The 17,171-nt window shown below is 37.7% G+C and overlaps 1 protein-coding gene across 6 annotated transcripts; it reads left to right on the top strand.

Moving 5' to 3' along the window:
• The first annotated feature begins 14,713 nt into the window (after nt 1–14,713).
• Nucleotides 14,714–16,867, top strand: LOC147623054 (uncharacterized protein At4g08330, chloroplastic-like). Of its 6 annotated transcripts, none has more exons than XM_086821084.1 (3): nt 14,714–15,005; nt 15,097–15,195; nt 15,923–16,867. In XM_086821084.1, exons 2-3 carry the CDS (start codon nt 15,170–15,172, stop codon nt 16,377–16,379), a joined length of 483 nt encoding a protein of 160 aa, XP_086677210.1. In that variant the 5' UTR covers nt 14,714–15,005; nt 15,097–15,169; the 3' UTR covers nt 16,380–16,867. The 6 variants fall into 6 exon arrangements, 3 of the variants coding, with proteins under 3 accessions (XP_086677210.1, XP_086677211.1, XP_086677212.1); XM_086821085.1 differs by having other exon boundaries at nt 14,714–14,961; XM_086821086.1 differs by having other exon boundaries at nt 14,714–14,869.
• Nucleotides 16,868–17,171: the final 304 nt, after the last annotated feature.

A 17,171-nucleotide genomic window follows, 5' to 3' on the forward strand; every position in this document is an offset into this window, starting at 1 on the left:
GTTGTGTAAGGGCACATCATCAAGTCCCTCTATAAATCTCCCTATTAATCTTTGTCGTCAGAGAACTTGTCTTTGGCACTACATCGCGAGTGGAGATATCTAACTCTATTGATGTAGTCTTTGATGGTTTCTTCTTCCCTCTATATCTGACGTTATGTAGCTACTCCACTAGGCTCCATCTAGTGCCTTGGTGAGAATATCCTACCTTGAAGACCTCTTTCAAGGCTTTAAAGGTATCCTTGTCCTCAACTTTCAAGGACCTAAACCATTGACCTACTTTGCTATATCAAGGGTGAGGCTGAAGACACTCACCTTGACTTAATCTTCTACATGGCCAAAGGATTCACAAATTTGATTAAACAACTCCAAATGTAGGATCGAATCTCTAGTCCCATCAAACTTAGTGATAAGTTTCGAGATGTTAGCGGGTTTATTCCGCTCTAATCTTGGTGCAGGTGCAAGTGCAGGTTGTACTGGTGCTGGGGGTGTGATGCCCGTAGCCACTCCCTCCCTATTTCCATGGCTAATCTCAACATTTCTGGTGTTTGCCCTGCCATGGCTGGAGCAACTGTAGTTTTAGGAAAGGTTGGTGGAGGAGCGGGGCCAGGAGAATAATATACCATTAGAGGCCCTTGTCTGATAGGTGGGTTAGCATGTACCCCTTGTGGTTCCATGTGATACCCATGGTAAACTCCTTGTGGTGGGTATTGTTGATATACATGTGGACCGGGCTGATGTGAAGGGCCTGGGTAGAGCCTTTCTCTTTGGTGTGACGTTTATGGTCCTTGAGATGATGGACTTAGCCCTAGGTTTTATACAATTCTTTGGGCCCTATAAGAATCAGCCACACTTGAGACAGGCACAGCTCTGGTGGTTCAGTCTGCGTCTGTTGGCTTTCACTCCCTACTTCCACTCTAGGATCTAAAGACGGAAAGGGTTCGCTTTCTTGTGGTTGTTTCATACCTCTCACCATGGGTTGTTTCATACCTCTCACCATGGGTTGTGATTCTTCTGATTGTGTGTTTCCTAGGATAAAATTGTGGAGCCTCGAAGCAAGGCTTCTTTGTGAATGTGTGGGAGAGGTAGGAGCTTGCTCTTGGACAAATGGTCTATCCATGCACTAAAGTTCAGGCTCCCCTATCTCAAGGTCAGGACTTCCACGTCCCGTGGTGCTGGGGTGGTCTTCTCTTTCATTGGTGCTATCAAAGATATGCACTGAAGTTCAGGCTCCCTTGTCTCAAGGTCAGGAGTTCCTTGTCCCATGCTGGGGTGGTCTTCGCTTTCGCTCTGCGCGGTATTGATTGATGGGTCCGACCTTATAAGCAAAGGAGCTTCATGAGAGTTTACTTCGTTGAAAAGAGGGTTATTTCACACCAATCTACCCGATCGTAGGTGCATGGAAATGTGGGACTACTATGCAGAACCCCCTATGGAAAGAACCCTTTTTTTTTTGGAAATGGTACGGTTGTACGCTTTTAAGTGGTACGGGAGTACGCTTTTAAGTGAGAAGGGAATGGGCATACGCTTCTCAGGGGAAGATGGCACAGACGTTCACTTTCAGAAGGACACGGGCATTCGCTTTCAAAAGCTAAAAGGAACGAGCGTTCGCTCCAGAATGGAGAAGGAACATGCGTATCAAGAAAGGAACGGACGTGGCAAAGTTTCCACAAGCGTTTGCTTCCATAAGGCTGAAGGGAACGAGCGTTCACTTTCTGAAGGAGAAAGGAATGGGTGTTCTCTTCCTGAATCAAGTGGAATAGGGAATGGCACGGGTGTGGCAAAATTGACACGATCGTTTGGCAAACGCAATGAGGCTCTGGAACGGGCGTACCCTTCAGGAAGGAACGGCCATGGCAAGTTTGGAACGGCCGTGGCACTATCAGATTTAGAAATTTTTAAGATTTGTTTGGGGATTTCAAGGAATTTTAGGTTGCAAGAAGTCTGACAGCCATCCCGCATATTCTCTGACAATTCAGTTACACCCACTTGATTGAATGCACTTTGTGCTCAATTTAATGTAACTGCCACATTTAGGCTGAAAATTCTTACGAGATTTGGTCAACTGAGAAGGGAACAAGCGTGGTAGATGCGCCATGGTCGTGACCTGTAAAGCGAATGACCGTTCACTTCTCAGAGCAGCTAAATAGACTGAAGTTTTTGCCTAGTTTTTTCCTCCAGTTCCTGCTAATTTAGGTGTCTTTCCACTGATTTTTTATGGTTTTGATTCAATAGAGAATGAGAGCTAGTCTCTAGCTATTTATTGGTGCCTACAATGCATAATTAAAACTAATAAATTGAGATTAATTTATTGATTACACTAAGATGCAAGGACAAAAAATCAAAGTTTTGCATGAATGTCAAGGGCAATGTGAGAGGAGTTACTTGCTTCTCCCGCATGCTCGGTGAAGATCTCAACCCTCTGATACTCAATTAACCTTCCATGCTCTGGGTAATCACCATCAAAAACATCACAAACACAAAATCATGCAACCAGCCAGTGGATTTACACTCCAACCGAGCTAAACAAAGACACTAGCAAATGAATAGAGTTAGAGGAGCCTAAGCTAAATGCATTCCTTGTGTGTGGCAAATGGCGCCAAAGATGTTAAGGATAACATGCTACCTTGTACACAAGAAATAAAGAGAAGAGAAGAGATAAACATGCAAGGGTCGAGTCCGGAGAGTTTTACTTAGCCAACCCTAAGAGGGTTAACTCCTCGATGTGAAGCCGCTCTAGGGGCTCACTCCACCTCTCCTTGTTTCACCCAAGAAGAGATTCAATGGCTAGGTAGGGAGCAAGAAGGAGGGAGCTATGGAAATCTCAACCTTCACCTCATGCAACAAGCATACAAAAGGGACTTGTGGTAGATAGCAAAGAGAAGGAGAGAGAGGAGAGAATTCCCATCCCCACTTACATACACCGACAATCAAACATGCAAGCAAGCAAAAACACAAGCTAACATACATCCATAAACTCAAATAAGAGAGAGAGAGAGAGAAGAGGCAAGCTCAAATGAGACTAATGGGATTGTCCCTTTTCATATTCAATAAAACGACTTACATACAAGAGCTCATAGTTACAACAATGACCGACCGTCCATTTACAATTGGGGGCCCAAAACTAGTCATGTCTATTGTACAATAAGCGCATTGCGCGGTTACAAAAGATAGATTATAAAGAGTGTAGCCACGCTAAAGGTAATGTTAACTAAAGTGATTAACACTGAGCTCCAAGCAATTGGGTACAAGGTAAAAGGTTATGATTTTCATGTCATGAAACATGTTCATTTATTTCACGTGTACACTTCTATTCCTTTGAATGCATAATGTGTGGCTTTGGAATGTTTGAGCACATAGGAAACCATAGGGTATGTATGCATAAGGGAACGAGATGTTTCACGTTGTGAATCGGTCCAGGCTAGTTCACGTCGTGAAACACTTCGACCTAGTTCATGACGATGTGAACCGCAGTCCACGCCATAAAATAGTCAAAAAACCTCCACGAATCTTAGGCGAACATGTGGCACACCCAATTAAGATGGTCGTCGGTGCCAACAGGCTAGATCATAAATACTTCTTTTTTTCCTTTTTGTGCATTTTTCATTGGCTTTCTTCACAAGCTTCTCCTTTGTCATCGTCTTCTTGCACTTCTCCATCATTAGCGCACCTTCCACCCTACTGTTCTCCATCTCATCGATTTCTTGTGTGTGCCCATCGGTTCTGAGGTAGGAGCTCAATACACTGTTTGGCTGCCAACACTTTGGCAATCATGGTGAAAGCTATGTCATTAGCAGAGCAAAGCCCACCTCTTTTTCTACTTGTATTCTGAAAAATTTCTAATTCTAGATTGTGTCTCTATCTTCGGAATGTATCTCCATCTCCAAACTGTGTTGTCTTGACAAAGGTCAGGATATGTTGCAATGCCCCCAGACAAAAATTGGATGGTCCTTTTTTTGGATTTACCTTATGGAAACTCTAGATTTTGTAAAGAAATACAAAATTCGTGGTAGAAGTCTTTTCACCCTAGATCAGTATTTAGCGAGGCTAAATCATCTGAGTCTGTATCTGCCTCACAAAAAGTTTGTAGTTGTAGGGTAGTATCATCGTTTTTAGCTTATAAGATCTTCTGATTGAGAATTTTCCATGTCCATGTAATAATGTTTTGAAAGAAATAAAAGACACATTTTCTTATTAAGTGATTATTGTCTAAGTGTTGAATTAAGAAAAACCTTTTATTTTATAAGAATCATAAGGCACAGGCACGTCGAGCTCATGATATTGTTTTTGAAGTTGAGCCCCTGGATAATGATGTTAAAGAGACACCCCACAGATCACATCTAGGTCCCTTCCGAGGTGAAGGTAACATTCGATCTCACAGGGTACAATAATAGGAGAAAGATGGCTCTTTCTAGGTTAAAGATTAATGGTGTGGCTAGAAGTAGCTAGAGTAATTATCTTGAATCCAACAATCTTAACCAAGACCAATTGCAATGGGAAGTCATGAAGAACTACCTCCATCAAAGATTTTGCCCAATTCTTAGAGCTTTCCTAGAATGGCAAAACTATTGAGACATATCACTAGTGATATACGATCATTGTCAGGTACACCCTAGCAATGGATGATGAGTACCTGACCACTCTACAACTTGTTAATGCATCAAAGTTATTGAAGAGACTGAGGAAGAAGCAAGAAATTAATGTTGTGAAGCTCAATCCTGTAGGTAGAGAGTCAGATATCAAGGAACCAAAATGTCTTAGAAGCGAGTATGCTGACATATTTCTTGAAGATTTGATTGAAGATTTGATTGAAATGCCACTAAATCCTAAGGTTGATCATATGATATAATTGATTCTTGGAGCCAAGGGTCATTCCTATTTCATTGGAAGCAAAGCGTGGTTTCCCACACAACAAAGTATATGTGCACCGTGAGCTTATAAGATTGTTGTTCTCTAGAAGCAATCAAACTCAAAGAGAAGTTAAGATAACTTTATAAGCAAGGATTTTCTCGGCCTAATATATCGTCTTGGGGTGCACCAGTTCTCTTCAAGAAGAATAAGGATGACACTCTCAGATTGTGCATTGATTATCATGGTTTGAATTAGTTTATTATCAAGAATAAATATCCTATTCCCAAGACAGATCAGCTACTAGTAGACCATTTCCATGGAGCCCAGATATTGACAAAGATTGATTTGAAGTCCACATTATCATCAAATCAAGATTAAGGATCATGATATTCCCAAAACGGCTTTCAACACTTGGTATAGACATTATGAGTTCATATTAATTCCATTCAAAATGATGAACATCCCTACAACCTTTAATCAATTGATGCAAGAAATATTCAAAGAGCATCTGATGATTTCATTTTAGTCTTCTTTAATTACTTCAATGATGGTGCTAAGCATGAGAAGCATGTATGTAAAGTCTTGGAGACTCTTAGAAAGCACAAAGCTTTTTGCCAAGAAGAGTAAGTTTACCTTGTATACCAACCAGATTGAATATTTAGGGTTCATAATGTCAAAAGATGGTATATCAGAGCTGATCTCGCAAAGGTGTAAGCTATCTTCAATTGGCCGGAACCAAAGATGGTAAAAGAAGTCAGAGGATTCTTAGATATATTGGATTTTTATTCCCTGATATTCCAAGATATCGATGATAATAAAACATCAAAACCTCAAATTTTCTTGCATGTGACTAATTCCCAAACACGTGTGACTAAATCTCCATAATCATGTGTGCACATCAAAGTATTAGTCATAATTGGCACATATCCACCATTAATCCATCAGACCTCATGAATCTAACATCTTGCATTCTTGTTGCATTACCCTTACTATTTTGCATGTGATTAACTCAAGTTAATCACATCATTATTTGCCATTACTAGTTTTTCATGTCCACCCATAACACTTAGGACATCACACATGCAGTGCACCCACGTCTACCAACACTCCTTGATGACTGAGGACACCTCTAGTAGAAAAAGCACCAAAATATAAATATTCATGCACATGATTATCTTAATAATCATTCCCTAACAATGATTTTTCATGAGCACACTGTACTTCTATCTACTCTCATTATATTAGCTCACATACAATGATATAGACCTACTACTTAGCACATGCATAACACCAAAACTCCAAAATTAGCCAAGAAGTCACAAGAAAATCACAGTGTGGAGTGACTAATTCCATTGGCTATTCATGGCTAAAACCCACAAACATAATGCACCTATTAGTCACACTTTCTTCAGTAGTAGCATTGCACATCACCATCATTAAGCACTCAACACACAAAAAAAAACACACACATGACTAACACACTACACTTCATCTAGCACCCTACTAAATTGCATAAAAACTAGGAAGGTACCCCAATATAAGTTGGAAAACATAGCAACACCCCTACCAGCCTATGTTGGCTGACCGCAATTGGATTTTTAATTTACAAGCTGTCTCCCAAAAAGTCATGAGAGGTATTAGCTCCTTGGGCTATTTTTATGAATATAATTCTCTAAATACTCATGTCGTGGAAGTGGAGCTACACGGCATGAGGAGGGAAATTAAACCCAATCTTGTCTTGATGGTGATGTTATTCTAATTCTCTTGTATTATGCTATGCTATGCTCTTTGATATCAATTTAATTCAAGTCTTTGTTTTAACTTTCGATGTGTTTTGTGAGTTTTTAATTATTTCTTCAAGAAGTACAAAAGGGTCTCGTGAACAGTGGTATCAGAGCTTTGTTTTAATTCAAGCTTCTTGAAGTCGGTCAATACTTGTGGACAATGAGGTGAAAGAGACAAAGGCAAAGGTGATTTTGGTATTTTTTCAATTCAAATTGAAGAAGAACAGGTTTATGGATATGTATGGTTGAAAGAAGGCCTGCTTTTAGCCATCAATCTTTTGCCCAAAGGATAAATTTAGCAAGGTGGAAAACCATTAGTGGGTTTTGAAAAACCATAAAATCACCTTCCTCAACTCTAATCCTCTTCATAATCCATCCATACGGATTGAATTAGCAAGGGAAGGAGCATGCATAGCCATAGCAAGGTTGCTAAGCCAGTGGAAGTGTAGGAAATCTATAATGTGTGTGTGTGTATTCATTGCCCTTTTCTTCTCTCATCATTGCAAACTGTATGCTTAATGACTTCTTCAGATCAAGGAGAACCTCATTTTAGCCTTGTTATAAGCCTTATTAAAGCCTTTAAATAAAAGAATCACCAAATCACCCCTTATACACTAGCCGCCGCCGCTGGCCAAATTTCTGCTAATAGCTTTGCCGTGAAAGTAAAAATTAAAGCTTTTAAGAACTTTATTTATCTCTTTTGTATATAAAAAAGAGGCAAATAGTTTTTATTACATGATATGCGTCGGGCGCCTGGTTCTCAGCTGTTGTGAAAAGGTAAATTTTTTAAAAGCTTAATGTCTAAGCTTTAAAGCTCAAAAAGCTTAATATTAGAAAAACTAATAAAATCTTGTAAGCTTTAAAGAGCTTATATTTATCCAAGCTTAAAGCCCTCTTTAGCCTACAAAAAGAAACGAAAGAGAGGGAGATTTTTTTAAAAAAAAACTTACATAATATAAGAGACAAAGCAAAAAGCTTTTTCCTATTTTCAAAATTGCACGCATTCCCCCAAGGTTATGGGGAAGTATATATATATATATATATATATATATATATATATATATATATATATATATATATATATATATATATATATATATATATGAGAAGAAACCTAGGTTATAAGATTTATAAGCTTTACCCTCCTCTTTTGCCTATTTTAAGCTTTGAAAAGCTTATGGCTTACTACATAAGGTTTTCTTTTTTTTTTTGGGAGAGCTTTGTAATATAAAGCCTTAATTCAAAGCTTATATTATTAAGCTTATGAAACAACTTCTTACATTATATATATATTTAAAAGCTAAAAAATATTATTAATAGTAAACCTCATAAGCTTTGCAATGTAATTTAAAAATAAAATCAAATCAAATCAAATAGCTTTTGAACAATCAGGAAAATTCTCTAGGATTCTTCTTTCGGCTACGGACCAGGAGTTCAACTCGACACTTTACAAGCTAAGTATCAACACCAGCAAATTATTGTATGGATATTTTATGCCTTGTCTAGCCATTTATTTTACAGCTCAAGTCAACAAGCTTCGCATAAGATAAGTATATATATATACATATATACATTTATATATATATATATATATATATACATATATACATATATATATATACATATATACATATATATATATACATATATACATATATACATATATACATATATATATATATATACATATATACATATATATATACATATATACATATATACATATATATATATATATATATACATATATACATATATATATATACATATATACATATATATATACATATATATACATATATATATATAATACATGTTAAATTTTATTATGAGTGTATATTTTCGCACTTCAAGCTAAGTAATAACTACAGTTTATAATTTTTATAAATTAACAATTGAAGTTTGATACTATATTATGAATTGAAACTAATGTGCAGATTAGTATATGCAAAATCCTCGATGATTTACTAGTTAAGTATTCACCATGTGTAATTTGATTACTTGCATACAATTAAAATTTTTAGCTGTCCATTTGTTTTCTTCTAACGGATATTTTGCAATCCAACCTAAGTAAGTTTCTCCATTTTTCATAAATTTAATTATTTGCAAATTAAAACGTCACATATGCTTGCAATATTTGTGTCCTTTTAATCATGTATTTTGTAGCAAAGGTATTCGACACTTACAAGTAAGTTACTACCCTCTATAACTTAGTAAATATTTTTTTAATATTTCTATTTAAGTTTTATCTTTCAGATAGCGATTCAAACACCTTCCAAGTAAGTTTCTCATTTCTATTCTTACAATAATGACCATGCTTAAATAATTATGCATAGAATTTTAAACCATACTACTATAAGTTCTATTTATTATAAAGTCATAATATAACACTAGTTATGTTTGGAAGAATAATTATATTTCAATCCATTGGCATTGCTTTCTCATTTTTCTCAATGTAGAACATCATTGCAATCGAATATATAAAAGGTAGGACTCTCTTACGCTTAACTCAACCTTATGATTACTAAGTTTCATATTTATTATTCAAGTTTATTTAAAATTCAAATGCAACTGAATCTTTACATCATTTAGACTTCCTTATTTACAATTAGTTCTATCTATTATTTATTTACAATCTCACACCCTCTCAAACAGCTTTTCAACTCAAGGCTAGTATTTTCTACCCTTATACCCCTAATCAATTTATCTTTTATTCTTATGATGTTAAGTTTCTCATGAGATTCTGTTTAATAACTTTATATACCCTATCTATAGAAGCAATAACGATTCACATTGTCTTTCGAGTGTTAATGTTGTTTTTGACATAGTATTTCAATTACACCACAACAATGGAGGTATGTATATATTCACTTCCTTTTGTAAAACTTCTTCAAAATCATTCTATAATATTTTTACAACCTAAAAACCTAATTAATAAACCATAGATTCAACATTAAGATAAGTTAAAATTCAGTAACTTAAATAAATTTTTAAGATAGAGAAAATTTGTGTCGAAATTTAAGTTTCAGAGCTAACTCGCCACTCCACCTCAAACTTCTATTCTGAAGGAAGTGATGTATAGAATTAATCTGGTGGTATGGAGCATCAGATTGGTTTCATATACTTACTCCAGACATATTTATGTCTTCTACCTTTTACCATCCTATGTGTGTATGTGCAACATGCCTATGTGGTATGGGACACTTAGACTCGTTTTACATATGTTCATTTGATTGGTTCATTGCATATGTAGTATGTGTAGATCTAGTCTTCCACACCAATCATGAAGCCATCCTCTCATGCATTTACACAACTATATATTGGGGATGCCCATATATAGCATGCGTGTGGGCTCCCACTGTTTGTTCTAGTTTGTTTGTATGGAGGGGTGATTCCTAGGTTCCTTACGCCTGGCAAACATGTGTGTGGATATGATTTGAATACTTATGGGTTGTCTATATCTCAAGACGACATTGGGATTAATTGACGTGTTCAATTAATTTTTTAACTAACGTGGATAGTGTCTATGAGTATAGCCAATGAGAAGTGCGAAGGTACCGATTGATGTGTCGCACTGCATGAGATGTGCAAGGGTACCGATTGAGGTGTCGCACTATCCGAGGGTATCGATTGAGGTGTCATATGGCTGGTGGATTTAGCGGTGGTGTGAAGATGGTGATCACTCGTCGTGATCATTTTTGTTAAACATGAATTAGAATTGTATATCATCTATAGCCTTTCATATTGATAAGTTATTTTATGCATATTACTATTGATTTGATGATGAGTGTGAAAACCACCAGTTTAGGTGTCACACGAGTTTTTATTGTTACAGTCCATATTCACCCGAGTCTATGAGCCATGCCTTTGTGCCTCTGAGCCATTCTTGGTTAATGAACCTCTAAGTCTGTTTATGGTATTCCATAGGAACCTCTAAGTTTACCTTGCAAGTTATGGCATCGATAGCTGCGAACATAATGTTGTTGTTATAGCTGCAAAAATAATGTTGTTGTTATAGCTACGAACATAATGTTACAACTACACAACATTATGTTCACAGCTACACAACTGAGGACAGTTGCTTCCTCAAACGGGAGGATTTTACAGGTATATATTTTATCATATTTTGATGAATTAATAATCGTAGAAAAATATGCTTGATTTAATGTGTGCAAGAATTGGCTTAATGGAATGTGGCAATGTGCACAAGGTTATTATATATGTGTGAGAGTGTGCACAAAGTTATTTCATATGTAAAGGCCCAATAGCATTTATATTTGGGCAAAGTCTTTTATGTGTACAAACCTTAGGAACTTTCATATGGTTGATAATTGGGGATGTACTTAGCTACAAAACCTTTCTACTTTGCTTTAAAATCCACCCTCAACTTAAAAACAATTGCTTCTTCATCACAAAAGAATGATTAAAACATGAACACATTACTTTAGCACATGCTAAACTTTAACATATCCCCTCACTCACTCCCCCCCCCCCCCTTTCCCCCTTTTCCATGTGGTAAAAAATTGGATATCATAGATAAGTGTAGTAACATTTTCACTATTTGTGTAGATACGTATCCATAATCTTCTGTAACAGCCAACAACCAAGGGATACATAAGAGTGGAAGAAGACTGAGTAGAAGAAGGTATTGCAGAGCATAAGAAGGCATGCAAGAGCAAAACTGAAAAAGAGGCAGAGCCACTTCAAGTGCCTACCCTCATAATGCCATTTTATTCAGAAGCCAAAGATAGCATTTCCAGAAAGCATGACATGGAAGAATATGAAGAGGAAGCTAAAAGAGTGGTAAAAATGCAAAGATTAGCCTCACCTTCCACATGCCATGCCCTATCTACCTCAAAGACTTACCCACAATAGAAATGCCCAACATTGATTTCATGATGAATCATTACCAATAGACCATATAGCAATCACTATATGAAGAAATAAGATTATGCCAAGAATCCAAAGGTGGATGATAGAGGATATTGCACACTGCCACATGTTTATCACAATCTATTAATACCTTCACAACAACGAACGCCAAAAGACCTTAGGCCTCGAGTCTTAGAGGATGTTATAAGAAGTGTTGGGAGCACAGACGAGACAAGGTGATACAATCATGAGGAACTAAAGAGAGCAAGAAATCAAAATCAAAGAGCTAAAAAAGGACGAGAATAGATAGTTGCAAGAAAAATAAACTAAGCAAAACCTACAGATTCATACTAATATTTGATAGTACGAGCAACAACTACATCTTGAACAGGGAAAGAACTTATGCAAGCAAAGAAAAAACAAGCAAAAGAGTATATGCAATTATTCAAAGAAAATAAGGCAACTAGATCAAGGATTTCCGACTCTCTAATAATCTATCCTCAAAGAAAATGTTAAATTACTCCAAGCTGTATATAAAAAATAGTCTACCTCTATCTTGGTTATGTACCTTTTTGTGACTTTCTTAAATATAATTGCAAGTTTTTTTGTGACTTTCTTGGTTATGTACCTTTTTTGTGACTTTCTTAAATATAATTGCAAGTTTTGAAGCTCCAAGACACTTTGTAATTTTAAAGGTCTTGATGTAACTCCTTTCCTTTTGAAAATCAAATGTGCCGCTTGTTAAAGTTATGTTTGTCAAGAAAAAAAATCACCAACTTAGCCATGGAAGTGGGGTAGTGAACCACATGCAATGGCACAAAAAGGTGAAATAAACTTTCGTTAATATCCTAAAATAACCTCTTAGAGTTGGTGTAAACTAAAGTCTTTGATGAGACTCCATAATGGATGTGCACATTAATGGTCCTAATTTTTTAAGGTGGGTTTGATGTTTACATGATATAACAAGTTGAGCTTAAAGTAAATGCATCTCTTTAAAAAAAGACTCTTAAAATGCTACATAGATAGGGATTTCTCTTAACACCTAGAACATTAACATTCAATGGCATTGAAGTGTGGATTTATGTTGAAGGTTGTTGCATTTCTTGTTAATGAATAAGAACAATGGGTCATGGAGTAAGTGCTAATGTATTTGGTCAAAATATTCTCATGATAAGACCTTAAAGGTTAAAATAGATCTAGAAATAGAAGATTTTGCCAAGATTAAGAGTCCATCACCACCTCCTTAAAAGTGGCATCTTAGCTTCTATCATGCCTTAAGTTCTCTTGTTTCATATCTTAAATCACATGGTTTGTATATGAGGAAGAATAAATAAAAATGCACCACCATTTACAAAGGTGGATGTGCTTAGCTACCAAACCTTTCTAGTTTGCTTCTTCAACTTAAAAAGAATTACTTCTTCATCCTTAAATAACGAATCTAATCCTCAGTAAATATCTCAAGCATAAGAGTTCTTATCAAGGGACATCGCACACTTTACACTTGTCTATAAATGCTTAAAAATCTACTAGGTGGTACCTTATTGTTGGGATTGATTCCTTTTTCCTTTACACATAGTTTTCTTTCAAGTCACAATAGCATGGGCATAAAGAGCGTGAAAAGGCCATCACCCTTTGTTATAGGTGCACAAATATTTGTCACACTTTATGTGTGCTTCGTATGTGCATGCTATGAAACGAGCCTCGTGTATATGGCCAAGTGAGTAACCTCTTCTCTCTACTTTCTCTAAATACAACAGAAAGGCTCCAAGCTCCACATTTTTGCTTGTTTTTCTATTGATCACTTTGTGGTTCTCCTTTTGCTAATGTCCCATAATATGTTTTCTAAATTCTTTCTTATGTGGAAAACTTTTGTGACTTCATCAAAATTCTCTAATATTGCATATAAAACTTCTCTTTTTCTTTCCTACGTTTTTGCCAAAGCTTGGAGGCTAAATGTCCACCAAGAATATGCTTTTGATAGGGGCTGCCCCAAGGCTTAGCGAGCTAGGTGGTCTTGTTGTTGAGCCAATGAAAGAGTACAACACAAATTTCATTGGCTTTGCAAATCGAATGTTGCTCGCTATTATGGAGGTTTTTTTTGGAAAAAAACAAAAAAACATAGCCAACCTGTTTATGTACAAGTTGGACATTGATGTGGGAATCCCACTTTCGAGAGAGACAACCTTATGTTTTCCACTTGGGGGCCATTCTCTAATTTGGAACATATTCCGAGGTGGGCTAAGCAATCTAACACGTCATAGTGACCCATTAGAACATATTCCGAGGTGGGCAAAGCGATCCAACACATCGGAGTGACCCATTAGAACATATTCCGAGGTGGGAAAAGCAATCTAACACAACAATTGGAACATATTTCCGAGGTGGACAAAGCAATATAACAGTAAGCAAGCAGGATGATGGGCACGGATGGTATTGCATAGAGCCTTACAGATGTAAGGGCATTGGAATTTGGGTATCCTAGGCCACAGAAAAAGCAGTTTGAGGGGTCCTCACGGCCTTCTAGTAATCTACTCTAATCTAATGGCTCCCGCTATGAAAAAAATCATAGCTCCACAGAGACAAGGCCGATCAAAATTCTGTCACCACAGATATTTTTTAAATATACCAAAGAAAATTCCTATGGAGTTAGAATATACCAAAGAAAATTCCTATGGAAAAGAAATTTCTTATACAACTTATGTACACCCTGCATTTGCACTTATCTGACTCTGTCCATCTTATCTATCTTGATCTTCCTCTCCCTCTTTGTCTAACAGATGGCGAACATTTTTGAGGAAGGCAGGGACCATTTCTCTTATAATAGAATAAGAACCCATCAATAAAAGCTTGGGTACAGCTAGGTCCTTGCAATGTTGCAGTTCGCACAGATGGACTGCTTACAATGGGCGATGGCGCCTTGGACATCACTATGAGGCTCTTGCATGCTCATATTGTTGAGTGGGAAAGAAGGCCGCTGTGGTTAGAGGAGGATAACATGGAAGCAGGCAACTACTACAAGAAACGGCAAGGAATCAAGAAGACTAAAACAACATCCTCAACGACTTCCATGATTGCAACGTTTAATTTTAAAAAAAACTCTTAACAAAGGTTCTTATTAATTAATCGATTTTGAATTTTCACTCATTGTAGGCCCCTATTAGTCGCCAAATTTTAAAAAAATTCGAAACCCTACAGGCTACACGTGCTGCCCATGCTTTCAGGAATCAGGTCCGCTCATGTCTGCGACTTTATTCTCCCGAATCTCTGCACGCGTCACTCCCTATATCGTTCACAGAAGTCCGCTGACCTCTTGCAGAAAATGAAGAAAAAACTCTAGGCATCATCAACATCCAATACAAGCTGAGGTAGAGAGTCAGAGAGAGCAGTTTGTTTAATCCATGTTTGATTGCTAACCTGAATCCGTCACCAGTCCATGATTGCATGCACTAATCCATCAGTAGGTTACCCTATTCCCTGACTGCGATCAGTAATTCTCGATTGGTAACGTTTTCCCATTATCAATCCACAAATTCCTTACCTTACTCCAAGGTTTTGGAGCCTGAATCCATCCTTTTTGCTTCTATGTTTCCAGATTGCATGCTGTGTTTTTGAGACTTCTCGATTCACTGGTTTTTCTTATCGGCTGAAACTTCTGCGTTTTAGAAATGTGCGAAAGGGATGTGCTTTACAGGTACCATCTTCTCTGTTTCTATTCTGCGATCTCCTTTTCTCTGTTGCTGAATAATACCGTTATGGTTTGGCCACGGATGAGCAGACACAAGTCGTCACAATTAGGGTTTCAGCTGAGGAAACATTAATCACGAAAGGGGCGTGCTCATGTTAGAGTAAATTATCCCTTGGTCAGGGTTTGGTGTTGATGGACAGACCACACTAAACACTATTGTCATTGATAAGCAGTGAATAAATTTACTCTAGTTGGTGAATTGGCATCCCAGGTTGGGGATTGGCCGCTGTTGAGCAGAGAAAAAATAGGGTTTAGGGTCTAGCTGCTGATGAGGAGAAAAAAGTAACCCTAGAATCATCTCAGGTAAGGTAAGAACCATACCAGGTAAGCGTTAGATAACTTGAGAAGCATCTATGTGTGTGTGTGTGTGTGTGTGTGTGTGCCTGTGTATGCATGCATGTATTTTTAAATACTGTGCATATGTGGGTGTGCCGCTGTTGCCCGTGTGTGTGTGTGTGTGTGTGTGTGTGGGGGGGGGGGGGGGGGGGGGGGGGGGGGGGGTGTTGTGCACTCTAACCCATCCCACCAGTGACATGGTTTCGCCCATGGCTGGATTGCGATCAATTTTTTAGCATAATCCTTAAGTTATGAGATTTTTCGGAAATCCATGATATTTGGTGTCTAGGCATTGCTGGCTTTGGGCCTCTGTCATTTGCTTTTGATTTTATTGCAGCTGTGGGACCTGTGGATACCCTCTGAACCTGAGCTCTTCCCAGCGAACGGTATCAAACATAGACTCAAAAGCTCTGCGGAAAGGAAGCATCTCGTTTGTAAGCATTGACGAGAGCCGATTCAAGCAGCTAGAAGAGTTCAAGTGCGCTCCGTATGTCCATGCGAATGGGTCGATGGGACTTCACCAATTAAGGACAAAACTCCTCTGTCGCAAGTGTGGGAATGTCATCGGTCATGGCCATCCTGATGGCAGACTATCGCGTCAGCAGACAGATGGGTCGGACTCCAGCTCTGGGTCCGAGACACCGGAGCACAAAAGATATTGTGTGAAAATCAAGGCTTTGCAGCCATCTCTGGACCAGTCCAGCAGTAGGTTAAGAGTGATGATGCAGTTTGGAGGCCCATGTGAAGTAATTTGTGCTGGTGGAAGAAGTGATTACTGTTTGCAACCTGCTTGACCTCTTGTATATCCGTTGGATTTGGGCTTGTATATTATTCCAAAGGATTGATTGTCTTCGCAAAATGTGCAGGGTCCATGCTTAAGGAGGCACTGTATTGGGTTACTGTGAGAATGAGCATGAATGGGGTCAATATTTTGAGGCCACACAGGCACTCTGGCAGCAATCATTTGTACATTTTTTGAGGGGCTATGATGCGTGCACTGCTAATCATTCATACAAAAGTGGTTAGGTAGTAAATTTGCAAGAATTGTCAAGGGCCAGCGGGACTCCCTCTTATAAACACAAGTTCTAAGATAATGGTTATAGAGTAGGTGCACAAGGTGCCACCAGGATTGCTTAATCCCTTTGTGTTCCTGCCATAATTTGAGGTGTTTATGACCAGGTGACTCCTTTGAGATGACAGTTATGTGCCTTAGATCGTTACATATTAGCAATGGTCTATTGGGGCTTGGTTCTATTTGATCAGTGTTGTTATTTGCTACGCTTTTGGATGCTATCAGATCATGCACATTCAAGTTTTGGTAGCTAGGATGCATTTGGATCACACTGAATAGTTGAGCTGATGGTAAGTAGTAGTTAATGGTAACCTCCCTACTTTCGTCATTCACTTTGGTGGTATCAGTGCATCAAAAGCAAGAAAAATGAGGCTAGGTTGCAGTCATTCCATGAGTAAATATACCGAGTGGCTTATTTGAAGTAACTTTTTCATTTCATAGAATTGTCATCCATCCATGTATCATTATAACAGGCCTGCACAAAGTTGGCAAATTCCATTAATTTTCTTGTGGC

This window comes from Cibotium barometz, chromosome 27, assembly GCF_041138505.1.
Source record: "Cibotium barometz isolate CiBa-2024 chromosome 27, ASM4113850v1, whole genome shotgun sequence".
In the NCBI taxonomy this organism is placed as follows: domain Eukaryota; kingdom Viridiplantae; phylum Streptophyta; class Polypodiopsida; order Cyatheales; family Cibotiaceae; genus Cibotium; species Cibotium barometz.

Bases quoted from the DNA above. Each gene is read 5' to 3' on its own strand.
- LOC147623054 (XM_086821084.1), top strand. From the start codon at position 15,170: ATGTGCGAAAGGGATGTGCTTTACAG. The intron at 15,196-15,922 runs GTACCATCTTCT...ATTTTATTGCAG, and splicing joins GAAAGGGATGTGCTTTACAG to CTGTGGGACCTGTGGATACC.